This window comes from Prionailurus bengalensis, chromosome B2 (assembly GCF_016509475.1).
Source record: "Prionailurus bengalensis isolate Pbe53 chromosome B2, Fcat_Pben_1.1_paternal_pri, whole genome shotgun sequence".
Taxonomy (NCBI): domain Eukaryota; kingdom Metazoa; phylum Chordata; class Mammalia; order Carnivora; family Felidae; genus Prionailurus; species Prionailurus bengalensis.
In genome coordinates this window covers 89,472,627-89,487,962 of record NC_057349.1, presented here as the reverse complement: position 1 = coordinate 89,487,962, position 15,336 = coordinate 89,472,627, and the positions used below count along the sequence as shown (strand labels likewise).

Below are 15,336 nucleotides of genomic sequence, written 5' to 3'. Positions count from 1 at the left end.
TTCTCTGCCTAAAAATGTCAAATTTTAAGATAGCCTTACCTCTGAACTCTGGGCTGGCCTTGGAGATTGAGGTCTTGTATTGGCTTACAGTTACTCTGCTGCCCTCATCTGGGGGAGGTGAGAAGAGTCTATAGAAGGTTTGGCCTGGTTTCAGGTCTCTAGGCTTAGTATGTGTTCTCTTGTAGCCTTAGTTAGTATTTGTCTAAGAGCTTCCTTTCAGGCTCTTGGTAGGGTAGACCAACCACATATTTGTGGGTTCATTTCTGGGTTCTCTATTCTGTTCCATTGATCTTTTTTTTTTTTTTTAATTTTTTTTTTCAACGTTTTTTATTTATTTTTGGGACAGAGAGAGACAGAGCATGAACGGGGGAGGGGCAGAGAGAGAGGGAGACACAGAATTGGAAACAGGCTCCAGGCTCTGAGCCATCAGCCCAGATCCCGACGTGGGGCTCGAACTCACGGACCGCGAGATCGTGACCTGGCTGAAGTCGGACGCTTAACCGACTGCGCCACCCAGGCGCCCCTCTGTTCCATTGATCTATGTGTCTGTTCCTGTGTCAGTATCATACTGTCTTGATGATTACAGCTTTGGAATACAGCTTGAAGTCTGGAATTGTGATACCTCCAGCTTTGGTTTTCTTTTTCAGGATTGCTTTGGCTATTCAGAGTCTTTTGTGGTTCCATACAAATTTTAGGATTGTTTGTTCTAGCTCTGTGAAGAATGTTGGTGTTATTTTGATAGGCATTTCATTGAATATATAGATTGCTTTGGGTATTACAGATTCTTTAAGTCCTCTTAGAATTTTTGACCCAGTCCTAGGTAGAAGAAGAAAGAAAAAAAAAATCTAGGTTTGTTTGTTTATTTATTTTCAAGTTAGTTAACATATATGTCGTATTAGTTCCAGGATTAGAATTTAGTGATTCGTCATTAATTTTCTTGAATGGTTTAGAAGGCAGTAACTGGTCTGTGGATAGTTGAGATGGAGCTGTAGGCAGAGACGTGGTAGAGAAAGTTTCTCCTTTGTTCAGGAACAATTTCCTTCCTGTGCATCTGCTTTGAAAGCCACAGACTGTTCCTCCTACCTGCAACATGGCAGATGAGGATCCCTGAAGGATTCCCGTTTGCCCCTTGCAATCTTCTTCCACTTCACTGAACTTCCTTGATGCCTACAGCACAAATGTCATGTCATGCAGTTTCTGCCTTACATGGATTCCAGCCATGGAAGCCCAGATAGGGGTGAGAAATGTGTCCATCTTGGTTTCTGTCCTCTTCTCTGATCTAGAAGGTGATCTATATCCACCAAATGCAGAAAGGGAAGCCCACAAGGGCAGTAAATCAAAGTTCTCAGCATCCTTTTGCTTTTGCTACTACTTAACAAGAGTGAATAAATGAAATTACGGTTCCTATTATAGGCTAGATTCACTGCTAGTTCAGATAGCTTTTTAGCACCAGGGACTCTCATTAGTGCATTACTAGAATGAATGTTTATTATGAGATAATAAAGAATAATGCTTGAAGTACTGGACTCAAGAATCAAAAGACTTGGATTTACGTCAGTGGCACACAGATTGTTCTTCAGTTTTCTCAAGTGTAAAACAGTTCATCTTAACTGATTTCTTAACAGCACTGTTGTGCATATCAAATGAGATATGTTGGACATACCACAAGGAGAACATTGTAAACTTGTACTACAATAAGATATTCTTACTATTTTATATTACTTTGACAAAATTCTTTCTTCATCTTAGATCAGAGCACTATCTAAATTTAGCACTTATTTTCATTTCATTTTGGTATTGGAATTTATTGCAGAAAATACTGTTTTTTAAAGTTAATGAAATCAACTAAATATTTGCTGTGTTGATGTCTCCATGTACAGCACCTGAACCTTTAATTAATACAAGGAAATTTAGTTGTTAAATCCTTAAAAAAAATACATTCACAGAGATATCAGATTATTGTTCTTTATTTAAATATAAATAACTTCTTGTTTTTCATTTGGTTATTCAGGGTAGGAAGATAATAGATCACAGTGGCTTGGGTTTGAGTACTATATTTTTGCTTGCTGTGTGACCTTGCAAATTATTTGAATAATCCCTCTGATCCCCCATGTATAAACTGCAGAAAATAGTGCATCCCAAGCTTGTTTGAGGATTGATCTATGTAAAGCTTAACATATGTACTATGCTTGCATGTAGTAGTCACTTGATAAATGACAGCCATATTATTCTTTTTTATTTTATTTATTTATTTCAAGAGAGAGAGAGGCAGAGAGAGGGAGAGAGAGAATCCCAAGCAGGTTCCATGCTATCAGTGTAGAGCGCCATGTGGGGCTTGATCCCAAGAACCATGAGATTATGACCTGAGCCGAAATCAAGAGTCAGATGCTTAACCAGCTGAACCACCCAGATGCCCTGATAACTATATTATTTTCTGTGTACTGATGATCTCATCTTAATTGGAGCAGTGATCATATCTGCTCTTTTTACCTAGTGGTAAAAGGACTATATTGAATCTTTGAATATATGTTATTTAAAAATGATTTTAGATGAGGGGCACTTGGGAGGCTCAGTTGGTTAAGCAATTGAGGTTTGTGAGATTGAGTCATGCGTTGGGCTCTGGGCTGACAGCATGGAGCCTGCTTGGGATTCTCTCCCTTCTTTCTCTCTGCCCCTCCAGAGGGGCCCTGCATGCACACACATGCGCACACACACACTCTCTCTCAAATACATTAATCATGTAAACATTCAAAAAAATTATTTTTGATGATAGTAATATATTGTTGATGAAATTATCTTTTTTCTTTCCTGTTTTGTTTTTAAATCATAGGGCCCCTCGATTTAAAGGTTTCCAGCAACAGGACAGTCAGGAGCTACTGCATTATCTGCTGGATGCGGTGAGAACAGAAGAAACAAAGGTCAGATTTCTTTAAATTGATTATATATACTCTTTAAGAAGAGGGTAAGAAATTGAAGGAGTTAATTTTTACCATAATTTTAATATGGATTGAGAAGTAATTTGATTTTTTCTAACTATTCTATTCCTTTATTTATTTATTTTGGCCAGTTCTTCTAAAAGATTATTTTCTTTTATCCTTTTGCACCCCCCTTATCCTTTATTAGTTGATACCCTTTGACTGTAAATAACAAATAAATTCAAGCTAGTTTAAATAAGGAAAAGGGAAGCTAAGAATCTAGGTGACAGGAGGTATGGGTAGGGATATAGGGACAGGAAGGTTCTCAAGAATCCAGAGAATATTCTCCTCATTTCCCTGGCTCTGTAGATTTTCTTTATTCATTTTCCTGCAAACTGAGTAGTTTCTCAGCTTCTGTCTCTGAATGATAGCACATGACCTTCATATTTTGCACATGCTGCAGTTCCACGTATATAAAACCAAAACTGGCTGTTTGTGAATCCCAACTCTGAAGAGAAACTCTGTTACCTCATGTTGGATTAGGATCCACTCAGGGATGAGTCACTGGTAACTAGGGGAATGGGATCCAAGCCTCCTGGATCAGGGAATGTTTCTGAGAAAAGAAAGAGTGGCTCATGGCCTGAATAGATTTCCCCAAACAGTGTTCATTGTCATCCTGTCCCTTTATCGATTGGGTGGTAGTTGCCTGTAATATTAAATGAGTTAAATTCAACTTTTTTGGTGGGGACCTATGAATGGGATACAAGTTTTCAGAGAAAATGCAAGATATTAAAGCTGTCAAGTACACAGCACATATCCTTCATTTTTCCTCTATCACTCATAGCAGGACATTATTAATCATTCATAACGGTTCTGCTGAGTCTGGATTCAGGCTCGGAATCATTCTCAACCTACCGCTGCAGGCATGGTATCTCAATCATAATTGTCACAATAGGTGAAATCCTGTTTTCCATTCAAGGTAAATATACTTCTTAATTTATGTTAATACGTAGCAGAGCAACCATGTGAAAATGAAGTACTCCTATGCTTGTGATAGCTGTTACTGTGGTACTAGGCAAGGTGGATCCTCCTCTTTTTGTTTTGTAAAATCTTATCTTGAGGGGTGCCCGGGTGGCTTAGTCAGTTAAGCATAGGACTCTCTATCTTGGCTCAGGTCATGATTTCACAGTTCGTGGGATTGAGCCGCAAGTTGGGCTCCATGCTGACAGCACGGAGCCTGCTTCAGATCCCCCTCCCTCTCTCTCTGCCTCTCCCCCACTTGTTGTCTCTCTCTGACTCTCTCAAAATAAACAAATAAACTTAAAAGAATGAAAAATAAAATCTCACCTCGACTTGTAGTATTGTGGTATTCTAGTTTTCAGTAAATAAATAGGGTTCTGTTATTTTCTTTTACCTTAATGAGTTAATCACTCCCTCCTGCTACAGTGTTTATTATAGTTCTGTTCTTAATTGGCTATTTATTGACCTCTATGTTACATTAGTTAAATTCAGCTTTTGAAGGTGTCAGTCCTTTTCTGCCATCTCTCTACTTGATATATGTATATATTTAAGTTACATATATCTGCATTATATATATTTAAGTTTGTGTTTTAATTCCAGTTAGTTCTACAGTGTTACATTAGTTTCAGATGTACAATACAGTGATTCAACAATTCCATACATCATCTGGTGCTCAACACAGCAAGTGAGCTCCTTAATCCCCATCACCTGTCTCACCCACCCCGCCACTCACTTCCCCTCTGGTAATCATCAGTTCTCTGTAGTTAAGGCTCTGTTTCTTGTTTTCTCTCTTTTTATTTCCCCTTTGCTCATTTTGTTTCTTGAATTTCACACGTAAGTAAAATCATATGGTATTTTTCCTTCTCTGACTTACTTTGCTTAGTTCCCTCTCTAGTTCCATCCATGTTGTTACAAGTGGCAAGATTTCATTCTTTTCTATAGTGGAATAGTATTTCATTTTAGAAGTGTACCACATTTTTATTCATTCATTCATTCATTCATTCATTAATGGACACTTGGGCTGCTTCTGTAATTTGGCTATTATAAATAATACTGCAAACATAGGGGTATGTGTATCTATTTGAATTAGTGTGAATTTTGTATTCTTTGGGTAAAGACCCAGCAGTGCAATTGCTGGATCATAGGGTATTTTTAACTTTTTGAGGAACCTCATCCAGAGTGGCTGCACCAGTTTGCATTCCCAACAGTACACAAGGGTTCCTTTTTCTCCACATTCTCGCTAATAGCTGTTGTTTCTTGTATTTTTTATTTTACCCATTCTGACAAGTGTGAGGTGATCTCATTGTAGTTTTGATTTGCGTTTCCCTAATGATGAATGCTGATGAGCATCTCTTCATGTGTCTGTTGGCCATGTGTATGAAGTCTTTGGAGAAATGTCTGTGTCTTTTGCCCATTTGGTAATTGGATTATTTGGGTTTTTTGGTGTTGAGTTATATCAGTTCTTTATACATTTTGGATACTAATCCTTTACTGGATATGTCATTTTCAAATACCATCTCCCATTCTGGAGGTTACCTTTTAGTTTTGTTGATTGTTTCCTTTACTGTGCAGAAGCTTTTTATTTTTATGTAATTCCAATAGTTTATTTTTGTTTTTGTTTCTCTTGCCTCAGGAGATATATCTAGAAAGAAGTTGCTATGGCCGGTGTCAAAAAAGTTACCACCTGTGTTCTCTTCTGAGATTTTTGTAGTTTCAGATTTCACATGTAGGTCTTTAATCCATTTTGAATTCATTTTTGTGTATGGTGTAACAAAGTGGTCCAGTTTCATTCTTTTGCACATAACTGAACAACTTTTCCAATACTATTTGTTGAAGAGACAGTCTTTTTCCTCTTGGATATTCTCTCCTGCTTTGTTGAGGTTTAATTGACTGTATAATTGTGGGTTCATTTCTGGGCTTTCTATTCTGTTCCACTGATCTGTGTGCCTATATTTTTGTGCCAGTACCATACTGTCTTGATGATTATAGCTTTGTAAAACAGCTTGAAGTCTGGAATTGTGATGCCTCCAGCTTTGGTTTTCTTTTTTAAAATTGCTTTGGCTCTTCGGGGCCTTTTGTAGTTCCATAAAAATTTTAGCCTTGTTTGTTGTAGTTCTGTGATAATGTTGGTATTTTGATAGGGATTGTATTAAATATGTAGATTGCTTTGTGTAGAGTAGACATTTTAACAATATTTACTCTTCCTATCCGTGAGCATGGAATGTCTTTCCATTTCTTTCTCTTTTTTTAAAAATGCTTATTCATTTTTGAGAGAGAATGTGAGTGGGGGAGGGGCAGAGAAAGAGAAGGGCAGAGGATCTGAAGCGGGCTCTGTGCTGACAGCAGCAAGCCCAATGTGGGGCCTCGAAGTCACAAACTGTGTGAGATCATGACCTGAGCTGAAGTCAGATGCTCAACCAACTGAGCCACCCAGGTGCCCGTTTTTCCATTTCTTTGTGTCATTGTCAGTTTCTTTCATTAGTGTTTTATAGTTTTCAGAGTACAGGTCTTTTACCTCTTTGGTTAAGTTTATTTTTAGGTTATCTTATTTTTGGTGCAATTGTAAATGGGATTGTTTGCTTAATTTCTGTTTCTGCTGCCTCATTATTGATGTATAGAAATGTAATAGATTTCTCTATATTGATTTTGTATCCTGAGACTTTACTGAATTCATTTATCAGTTCTAGCAAGTTTTTTTGATTGAGTCTTTAGGATTTTTTGTATATAATGTGTCATCTGAAAATAGAGTTTTACTTCTGCATTACCAATTTGGATGCCCTTTATTTCTTTTTGTTGTCTGATTGCTGTGACTAGGACTTCCAGTACCATGTTGAATAAAAATGGTGACAGTGGACATCCTTGTCTTGTTCCCAACCTTAGGGAAAAAGCTCTCAGTTTTTCCCCATTAAGGATGATATTAGCTCTGAGTTTTTCATATATGGCCTTTTTGAGGTTGAGGTATATTCCCTCTAAATCTACTTTGTTGAGGGTTTTTTGTCATGAATGGATGTCGTATTTCGTCAAAGGCTTTTTCTGCATCCATTGAAATGATTATATGTTTCCTATCCTTTGCTTGTTGATCTGATGTGTCACGTTGACTGATTTGTGAATATTGAACCACCCTTGCAACCCAGAATAAATCCCACTTGATCATGATGAATGATTTTTTTTAATGTATTGTTAGATTCGGTTTGCTAATATTTTGTTGAGAATTTTTGCATGTATGTTCATCAGAGATATTGACTTGTAGTTCTGTTTTTTTTGTGGTGTCTTTGTCTGGTTTTGGTATTAGGGTAATGCTGGCTTCATAGAATGAATTTGGAAATTTTCCTTCCTTTTCTGTCTTTTGGAATAGTTTGAGAAAAAGAGGTATTAACTCTTTAAATGTTTGGCACAATTTGCCTGGGAAGTCATCTGGTCATGAACTTTTGTTGGGATTTTTTGATTACTGATTCAATTTCTTTGCTGGTTTTCTGTCTAAATTTTCAATTCCTCCCTGTTTCAGTTTGGTAGTTTATATGTTTCTGGGAATTTTTTTTTTTACCATTTTATTTAATTTACATCCAAATTAGTTAGCATATAGTGCAGCAATGATTTCAGGAGTAGATTTCTTAATGCCCCTTACCCATTTAGCCCATCCCCCTTCCTACAACCCCTCCAGTAACTCTCTGTTCTCCGTATTTAAGAGTCTCTTATGTTTTGTACTCCTCCTTGTTTTTATATTATTTTTTGCTTCCCTTCCCTTATGTTCACCTGTTTTTTACCTTAAAGTCCTCATATGAGTGAAGTCATATGATATTTGTCTTTCTCTGACTAATTTCACTTAGCGTATGTTTCTAGGAATTTATTCATTTCTTCTAGGTTGACCAATTTTTTGGCATTTAGTTTTACATAATCTTTTATAATTGTATTTCTATGGTGTTGGTTGTTACTTCTCTCTCATTTATAATTTTATTTATTTGAGTCCTTTTCTATTTTCTTGATAAGTTTGGCTAGAGGTTTGTCAATTTTATTTTATTTTATTTTATTTTTGAAGATCTAACTCTAGGTTTCGTTGATCTGTTCTTTTGTTTTTATAGTTTTATTTCTGCTCTAATCCTTATTCTTTCCTTCTAGTGGTTTTAGTTTGTTGTTCTTTTCCTAGCTCCTTTGGGTAAACGGTTAGGTTGCTTATTTGAGATTTTTCTTGCTTCTTGAGGTAAGCCTATATTGCTGTAAACTTCCCTCTTAGAACTGCTTTTGCTGAATCCCAATAGTTTGACTGTTGTGATTTCTTTTTTATTTGTTTCTATGTACTTTTTTATTTCTTCTTTTATTTTCTGATTTAGTTTAGTAGCAGGGCATTTAACCTTCAGGTATTTGTGGTCTTTCCAGATTTTTCTTGTGGTTGATTTCTAGTTTCATAGTGTTATGGTTAGAAAAGATGCATGGTATGACTTTGATCCTCTTGAATTAGTTGAGACTTGTTTTTTGGCCTAATACATGATCTGTTCTGGAGAGTGTTCCATGAGCACCTGAAAAGAATGTGTATTCTGCTGTTTTAGGATGGAATGTTCTGAATATGTTGGTTAAATCCATCTGGCTCAGTGTGTCATTCAAAGCCATTGTTTCCTTGTTGATTTTTTTGTTTTGATGATCTGTCTGTTGATATAAGTGGGGTGTTAAAGTCCCCTACTATTATTGTGTTGTTACCAATTAGTTCCTGTATGTTTGTTATTAACTGTTGTTTTTGTTTTTGTTTTTAATTTTTTAACTTTTACTTCTTTTTGAGAGACAGAGACAGTCTGAGCAGGAGAGGGACAGAGGGAGAGGGTGAGACAGAATCTGAAGCAAGCTCCAAGCTCTGAGCTTTCAGCACAAAGCCTGATGCAGGGCTTGAACTCATGAACTGTGAGATCATGATCTGAGCTGAAGTTGGATCCTTAAGTGACTGAGCCACCCAGGCATCCCTGTTATTAACTGTTTTATGTGTGTGGGTGCTTTCATGTGGGTGCATAAGTATTTATAATTGTTATATTTTCTTATTGGATTGTCCCCTTTATGACTAGATAGTGTGCTTCTTTGTCTCTTGTCATAGTCTCTGTTTTAAAGTCTATTTTGTCCAATTTAAGTATTGCTACCCTGGCTTTCTTTTGACATCCATTTGCATGATAAATGTTTCTCCATCTCCTCACTTTGTTTTTTTTTTTTGTTTTTTTTTTTATGAAATTTATTGACAAATTGGTTTCCATACAACACCCAGTGCTCATCCCAAAAGGTGCCCTCCTCAATACCCATCACCCACCCTCTCCTCCCTCCCACCCCCCATCAACCCTCAGTTTGTTCTCAGTTTTTAACAGTCTCTTATGCTTTGGCTCTCTCCCATTCTAACCTCTTTTTTTTTTTTTCCTTCCCCTCCCCCATGGGTTCCTGTTAAGTTTCTCAGGATCCACATAAGAGTGAAACCATATGGCATCTGTCTTTCTCTGTATGGCTTATTTCACTTAGCATCACACTCTCCAGTTCCATCCACGTTGCTACAAAAGGCCATATTTCATTTTTTCTCATTGCCACGTAATATTCCATTGTGTATATAAACCACAATTTCTTTATCCATTCTTCAGTTGATGGACATTTAGGCTCTTTCCATAATTTGGCTATTGTTGTCCATCTCCTCACTTTGAATCTGTAGGTGTCTTTTGGTCTGAAATGAGTCTCCTATAGGTAGTGTATAGATGGGTCTTGTTTTTTATATCCGTCCTATCATCCTATGTCTTTTGATTGGAGTGTTTAGTGCACTTACGTTCAAAGTAATTATTGATAGATATGTATTTATTCCCATTGTATTACTTGTTTTGTGGTTGTTTGTGAAGATTTTCTCTGATCCTTTGTCTTTCTCTTTTTTATGGTTTGCTGGTTTTCTTTAGTGATGTATTTATTTAGTGATATGATTTCTTTCTCCTTATTCTTTGCATATTTATTAGTGGTTTTTGATTCACTTAGGTTTGTATATTATATCTTCTGTGTATAGCAGTCTATATGAAATACGTGGTAGTTTAAGTTTGAACTCATTCTTTACTCCTTTTCTCTCCACACTTTAGGTATATGATGTCATATTTTACATCCTTTTATGAGTTCCTTGACTGACTTTTTACAGAAATACTCATTTTTACTGCTTTTGTGTTTCCTACCTTCATAGTGTCACTTTTGGTCTCTCCTTTCCACTCAGAGAGCTCACTTTAATATTTCTTGCAAAGCTGGTTTATTGGTCACAAACTCCTTTAGTTTTTATTTGTCTGGGAGGCTCTTTATCTCTTCTTCTATTCTGAATGATAGCCTTGCTGGATATAGTATACTTGGCTGCAGATTTTGTCCCATTCAGCATCTTGAATATATCACACTACTCCCTTCTGGCTTGGAAAGTGTCTGCTAAAAAAATCTCCTGATGGCCTTGTGGGGTTTCCCTTGTACGTAAAGGTATTCTTTTCATCCTGCTGCTTTTAAAATTTTTTCTTTATCACTATATTTTGCCAATTTAATTACAGTATGTCTTGGTGTTGGCCTGCTTTTGTTCATTTTTTGGAGCTTCTCTACTTCTTGGATCTGGATTCCCCAGATTAGGGAAGTTTTTAGCTATTATTTCTTCAAATAAATATTCTGCCCTCTTTTCTCTCTCTCCTTCTTCTGCGACTCCTGTAATACGAATGTTATGACATTAGATGGAGTCACTGAGTTCCCCAAATCTCTTATTTTGCATAATTCTTTTTTTCTCCTCTTTTGTTCAGCTTGATTACTTTCCATTACTCTGTCTTCTAGGTCATTAATTCATTCTTTTGCTTCTTCCAGCCTGCTGTACTTTGCATCAAGTCTATTTCTAATCTCGTTTATTGCACTGTTCATCTCTGATTGGTTCTTTTTAATCTCTGTATTAGGGGGTCTCACTGATGTCTTCCACTCTTTACTCAAGTCCAGTGAATATCCTTATGATCATTGCTTTAAATACTCCCATCAGGCATGTTACTTATGTCTGTTTTACTTTGATCTCTGGCCATGGCCTTGTCCTGTTCTTTCATTGGTACAAATTTCTCTATCTTCTCATTTTGTCTGAGTCTCTGGGCCTGTTTTCTCTGTGTTAAGAAAATAAGCTGTGTTCCCTGTTTAATGGCCTAATGAAGAGGCAGTCTGGCAGTGCCCTGCCCCATAATGTCCCCTGTTCCCTAGGGCCTGACACTTCAGTGAACATCTCCAGTGTGTGCCGCATGCAGTCTACTGTTGGGTCCTGGCCGCTTTATCCTTCAGGCCAGTCATCTGCAGAGGTGCTCTGTGTCTGTTGTGGGCAGTGTTTGGTCTCTGATCTGAAATGTGGCAAGTTTTTTTTAATAGTTTATTTTTTTAGTAATCTTTATACCCAATGTGGGGCCCAAACTTAAAACCCCAAGATCAGGAGTCACATGCCCTTCCAACTGAGCCAGCCAGGTGTCTTTCGAATGTGGTGAGTTTTAACTAGGTGTGCTCTGGTCAGAGACCAGGGCTGAGACCTGTCGCCACCGCCGCCAGAATTGAGGCCCTGCAAAAATCCCACATGGAGAACTATGTGTGGGCAGGGATTGGGCTGGTCTTCTGGGAAAGGGGGCCCATGGCCCTGGGAGTAAGGCAAATGTGACTGAGAAGGGCAGTTCCAACAGAGCATGGGGAAGCAGGGGTTGGTGTGAGCAAGTTAGGTAGTGAGTGTCAGTGCTATCCTGGCTCCTGCAGGTGGCTCTTAACCTTTGCTGAGAAGTGGGGGAGGAAATTGTACCTGCCAGTTCCTTTGTCCCTGGAGGGGTCTCTCTGTGAATGCTGTCTCTCTAGGATGCATTTGGAGATGAGCAAATAACCTCCCCACTGGTGCCCAGGTGCTCTTCAGATCGCTGTTTCGCTGTATGTCCATGTGATGTCTGCCTTTCTCTCCAAGAGCAGCTTAGTGACCTCTCAGCTCTATCCCAACCAAGTCTTCTGACCTTTAAAATTTTAGGTTTTAAGCCCCACTTGTTGCCAGAATTCACAAAATTCGGGCTTTCATGCTTTCCAAGCCATTTGCTATGAGGATTCGTTTTCCCCATGTGCTCCCCTGTGCCCTAGTCTCTCCCCCTTCTCTGGGACTACAGCTACCTTCCCACTGCAGTGGCCATGATTTGTTTCTCTCCTAAACCAGGTCTCTGCACTTCTACCTTCTTCACTATGGCCTCTTCTCTACCTTTGGTTGTGGAGTTCGTTCTGCCAGTCTTCCGGTTGATTTCTGGGGCATGTAGGATGATTTGATAGTTATCTAGTTGTATTCGTGGGCTAAGGTGAGCCTCGGGTCCACCTACTCCACACCATCTCCCCCTCCTGGATCTACTTTATGTGTTTTGATTATGAGCCCTATTGTCTTCTATTTAGAGTTATGTTTTTTGTCACCTCTCTGAGATTGTGATCTCAAGGAATGATACTGTATATATCTCTGTATCCCATGTTCCTTGCACACAGTAGGTGCCCAGTGATTTGTTTGTTAAATAAGTTGTCTGTACTTATCCTTGAAATGGATAATTTCTGTTGAGAATTTGAATTGGGGAAAAAAACAGTTTCTTAAATAAGTTACACTACCTTGTTTCTTGGAGATTTACAGTTATTTTGAATATGTTATAATTTGAACTGATAAATTGATAGGATAATACATTGTGTTTTACCTATAATTTGTTTTAAAAAAATCAATTAAGAGATTTGCAATTAAGTTTTGAGGACATTAGCACAATGCTCCTGAGCTGATACTTCATCATATTTTCTTAGATTTAGAAACTGATGCCAAGAATGGGCGGATTCGAACTTAAGTCTTTCTGACTACCAAACAAATTCTAATTCTATACAGTACTGCTTATTAAAGCATAGTTATAATGCTTAATCATCAGTGACCAGTATAAATAATACATTTTTAGCCTTGCTATTTATTCATTTATTTTTAATTTTTTAAAGTTTATTATTTTTGAGAGACAGAGAGTGCATGAGTAAGGGAGGGGGCAGAGAGAGAGAGAGAGAGAGAGAGAGAGAGAGAGAGAATCTTAAGCAGGCTCTGTGCTGCCGGCACAGAGCGCAGTGTGGGGCTTGAACTCACAAACTGTGAGGACCTGAGCCAAATCAAGAGTCAGACGCTTAACTGACTAAGCCACCCAGGCACTCCTAAGCTTGCTATTTAAAATTTAACCATAATTATTTCACCATTTGAAGTAGTATTAAATGTGATTCAGTAACTATGGTATATGGACATTCTTGTTGAAGGAGTTGATAGAAGGTAGGAAGGTGGGGAGAGAGACAGACAGAAATTTGTATCATGAATGATAAATGCATATTGATGCTTCTGAACCTACAGATGTATAGGAGTTACTTTAACATTAATTCAGACTATCAATTTCTAAAATGATTTTTTTTTCCACTATGATTTGCAAGGATATGTTTACTACATGGTTGTGGATCATTGTAAATGGAATTAAAAATCAGCTCTCTACATTGTTTGTTGATATTACAAATAAAGGTATAAAATCTATCCCTGTTATTTTTTTATTTCACTTCTATTGATGGCATTCTTTGCTATAATTAAGTTATTGTTCTGTCATAATGGTGCATCGGGATTCACAATATCTTAAAGACTGGCAGTACAGTGGGAAACGTTGCTTTTTGAAAGCTCTTATCTTCCTTCCTCTATTTGAGGGTTTCAGATGGCATGGCAGAATTAAAATGTCATGTCTGTGGATTTATTCAGTCCTGTAAGCAAGGACAGTCGTGCCAGTCGCTTACAGTGAGTACCCGAGCGGGAGCTGCATTGTCTGGCCTGGGAACCCCCCAGGTGTTTGTCGTGCCACTGTGGTAGTTCATCACTGCCGTGTGTTTTTTGATTGAAGAAAGGCTACAGCATTATGTCTGCCACCAGAATCTTTTAGTAATGATTAAAAACTACTGACCTCCTTTCAGCATGTTTCATTAAAGTTTTTTTTTTTCTTATGACTCTAAAGTTGAGAGATATAACATGCTCCTGCCAAATAGAGTGCTAAAGGGGGTCATTGGTGCAAAAATTTAAATTTTTCATGGGCAAAACAAATAAAAGCAAATTTACTACAAGAACTTCTTTTATAGGCAGTCTTTTCCACTTAGAAATACATGCTTCTTCACTTGCTTGAATTTGAGCTATCACCAAATTAATGCTATTATGTTTTTATTCTCAAAGATATACCACTAATACATTATTGGCTAGGATTTTTTTTTTAATTTTATTTATTTTATTTATTTATTTTTTTCAACGTTTATTTATTTTTGGGACAGAGAGAGACAGAGCATGAACGGGGGAGGGGCAGAGAGAGAGGGAGACACAGAATCAGAAACAGGCTCCAGGCTCTGAGCCATCAGCCCAGAGCCCGACGCGGGGCTCGAACTCATGGACCACGAGATCGTGACCTGGCTGAAGTCGGACGCTTAACCGACTGCGCCACCCAGGCGCCCCTGGCTAGGATTATTTTAAAGGCAGAATATCTCCGCTGACTTAAACTATGAGTGTTTTGCATTCTTATTTTTGAAAGACGTTTATGGTGGAGATTTGAAATGGTTGAACCTTGACATTGCTAATTGATTATTGTGCTGCAGTTGTTAGCAGTGCCCTGGCCAAAGTCTTTTTTTTTTTTTTTTTTTTTTAAATCCTAAGTGGTTCAAAGCACAACTTTTAACAATGAGAGGCTGTAAATGGACCTAAACCCATTTGTTTTATTCAACTTGATGAATTACTTATTAATTAACTCCTTTAACAGTTTAGAGAATATAAATTTGTGGCTAAGATACAATAAAAAGCAAATGTCTAATTATTTAAAAGTTAATAATGTAAACAACCTCATTGTTTTTATTTTTTAAGAGTTTGATGTTAGAGCTTACATTTTAGAAAATGGTAAAGGCTCATTAAATCATATTGAAAGTCATTTGAATTACTAAAATATTGAAATTATAAAATAAATTTATAGACATAATTTGAGTTAGCTTTATCTTTACTAGCTAGAGAGGCTTTTTAATTTTTTTTTTAACATTTATTTATTTTTGAGACAGAAAGAGACAGAGCATGAACAGGGGAGGGTCAGAGAGAGGGAGACACAGAATCTGAAACAGGCTCCAGGCTCTGAGCTGTCAGCACGGAGCCCGACGCAGGGCTCGAACTCACGGACCGCGAGATCATGACCTGAGCTGAAGTCAGCCGCTTAACCGACTGAGCCACCCAGGCGCCCCTAGAGAGGCTTTTTATAGGTGAACATGGTATTTATTGAAATTTATTTAAGTCCATCCTCCTGAGAATGGAATTCACACAATTTGCTTATTTTAGTTCAAAAAATTCTTTTTTGAAGGTATAAAAGTCAACGTTAGCTCAGATAAT

The 15,336-nt window shown here is 37.6% G+C and overlaps 1 protein-coding gene across 5 annotated transcripts in view; it reads left to right on the top strand.

The window, feature by feature from the left end:
- Positions 1-15,336, top strand: part of USP45 (ubiquitin specific peptidase 45) — a 79,047-nt gene that overhangs the window by 42,642 nt on the left and 21,069 nt on the right. For all 5 annotated transcript variants that reach the window (XM_043591994.1, XM_043591997.1, XM_043591996.1 and 2 more), the window contains one exon: positions 2,831-2,918. In XM_043591994.1, the coding sequence (XP_043447929.1) occupies positions 2,831-2,918 (88 nt within the window). Of the gene's footprint in view, positions 1-2,830; positions 2,919-15,336 lie in introns of those variants that run through there.